General features: G+C 33.8%; 1 protein-coding gene across 1 annotated transcript; it reads left to right on the top strand.

Annotated features, from left to right (window-relative positions):
• The first annotated feature begins 663 nt into the window (after positions 1-663).
• Positions 664-1,863, top strand: LOC105681905 (dynein heavy chain 9, axonemal-like). The gene is made up of 2 exons (XM_012393428.3): positions 664-845; positions 1,160-1,863. The coding sequence occupies exons 1-2, from the start codon at positions 753-755 to the stop codon at positions 1,385-1,387; spliced, it is 321 nt and encodes a 106-aa protein (XP_012248851.1). The 5' UTR covers positions 664-752; the 3' UTR covers positions 1,388-1,863.
• Positions 1,864-2,663: the final 800 nt, after the last annotated feature.

Here is a 2,663-nt window from a genome sequence, read left to right as displayed (position 1 = left end):
TTCTGTTTGTTCATTAATATGGCATTACTTAGTTTTTATCTAATTGGGAAATGTAAACATTTTCTAATGTAACTTCAATGTAAGAGCTAATGAAATTTTAAGGTCATTTTCCAAAAGAACGGTTTATTTGCAACCCATGGTTCCTTGCAGATATTACGTGATCCATTAGATATCCATTACACGATGCAATACAAAAAATTTACCTTTGAAATTCTATTGTACGGTATCTTTCTTTAATAAATCTGCACCGATCTGAAGGTGTGAGATCATCTATCAAAGTCATGAGATATATATAATTCATGAATACCCCGAACAACCAATAACCTACAAGCAAACTGCGCAACATTTAATAATTTTTCTTTAATGCAATATAATTGTAACACCTTCTAACTCTTCTCATTTCCTATACTCTGTTGCTTTCGATGGCATATGCTTCGTTTATCAGTTTATAACCTGAATCGAAGACAATTAAAATTAAGAATTATGTATACCTAATGAATTACACAAAAACATGTTACGAAAATCAACGTAATCACATCGAATATGTATTTACAATAACGACACCGATAAAAATTCAGGACGTCGAAAAACTGGGAATGCAATTGGGTTTCACTTTTGCAGGAAGAAATTTCCATAATGTGTCACTGGGTCAAGGCCAAGAAGCCATAGAACTTTCCGCGAACGAAGGCCATTGGGTAATTTTGCAAAATGTCCATTTGGTGAGGAAATGGTTGCCTACATTAGAAAAAAAGATGGAACAGTGCTCGGAGAATCCACATGATGATTATCGATTGTTCATTAGTGCGGAACCCAGTCTTGATCCTCATGAATCGATAATACCTCAGGTAATAAACAATTGTATAATTTGAAAAAGCAAAAGAAAATATGCACTTTTAATTAAGTTAACACGTGCTAATTATATTCTTTAACCGTCCGTCGGTAATATGGTCTTTCTATAACGCAGTCGGCATTACAGGTCCTTCAGTAACTGGTCTAATTTCTTACTATTTTTTTGCCTTAATAAAATCTAAGAAAATTCTGAGGTACCTATTATAGACCCAAATTCATTATATAAGTGATACTTTAGCCAATAAATAAGTAGATAATGTCGAAAGGAAACGCTGATTACTAAATTTAAGGTTCGTTAAATTGTACACAGGGTATACTAGAATCAGCCATAAAGATCACGAACGAACCACCATCTGGAATTCAAGCGAACATCCACAAAGCGTTGGATAACTTTACTCAGGAAACTTTGGAGTCCTGCAGCAAGGAAACCGAATTCAAAGCAATATTATTTGCACTTTGTTATTATCACGCTGTACTTGCAGAACGTAGAAAATTTGGGGCGCAAGGATGGAATAGGGTAAGTAACTTTAAATCTTAATGGATCATAACGTTAAATTAGAAATTATGGATCGAAGATTTGTAAATGTTGAAACAATGAGAGAAGGCAAAAACAATGTTTACGATATCTTGTGTAATGTAATAACTTAAAATTAATACTCTTTCACAGATTTTTTATTAATTATAAGACATATTTGGAATAGATCTCACAACTGTGGCATAGTTTAAAACGTACTATAAGTGTCTTCCTTGTAGTCTGCAATTAAATTAGGAAAAGCTACTAATTTTTTACTAGTGATGATATTAGCAAAGTTTGTAAATTATATTCTTCAATAATTGTTGCTTTAGTAAATATATGCTCTAATAATAAATTATTAAATAATTTAGAACGTAACTATACACAAATAGCAATTAAACAAATTTCTCTGTTACTATGTTGTTAATCGTTGTTAAGAAATCACATTTACATATACAGGGTGGTTGGTAACTGGTGGTACAAGCGGAAAGGAGGTGATTCTACGCGAAGAAAGAAGTCGAAAATATAGAATAAAAATTTTTCGTTTGAGGCTTTGTTTTCGAGAAAATCGACTTTGAATTTTCGCTCGGTACGCGTGCACTTTATCATGGTCTCGTTATAACGGATCTCACTGTAGATTTTTAAAAAAATTTATAGAATAAAAATTTTATTTTTAATTTTTTTTTTATTTTCGACTTCTTTTTTTCGCGTAGAATCACCCCCTTTCCGCTTGTACTACCAATTACCAACCACCCTCTATATATATGTCGGGGTCACATTACGATTAGGGTTAGCGGCGTGAAACGAATCTTCATTTGGATTCGATTCAACATTATTGTTATGCAATAGAGCAGGTATCTACTAGTGCAAATGTGATTGTTACAGAATTTGACAAGCAACCATGGTAATTAGATACTCGAGAAGCTAATGACAATGATCCGAGGTTCAATAACTAGGTACAACTTGCTTGTCTACGGTACAAGTATTACTGAACTAACTCTTTTTTAAAACATAGAATATCCACCGAGCGTAAAGACGCTATGTAACTCTCTAATGCGACCTCACGAGAGAATCACTTTCTATCGCGATGATGCTGCAGAGGAAAACTGTGATGCGATGACGTTGTTGTTAATTGGTCCATTTCCATGTTGGTAGTTAGAGACGGATGCGAGCCGTCGTTGAGGTAAAGTTGCTAGCGGTCAACGTCGTTCGTGAGAAAAATAGATTTTCCCTATCTTCCGTTTGTCTGTTTGAAGGACTTTAGTTAACTAGATCTGTAGTAACCGATTGATTCTTAGAG

Source organism: Bombus impatiens, unplaced genomic scaffold, assembly GCF_000188095.3.
Source record: "Bombus impatiens unplaced genomic scaffold, BIMP_2.2 scf_3048, whole genome shotgun sequence".
NCBI classification, from domain to species: Eukaryota; Metazoa; Arthropoda; class Insecta; order Hymenoptera; family Apidae; genus Bombus; species Bombus impatiens.
Note: the sequence above shows the minus strand (reverse complement) of the source record. Positions and strands in the feature narration are given on the sequence as shown.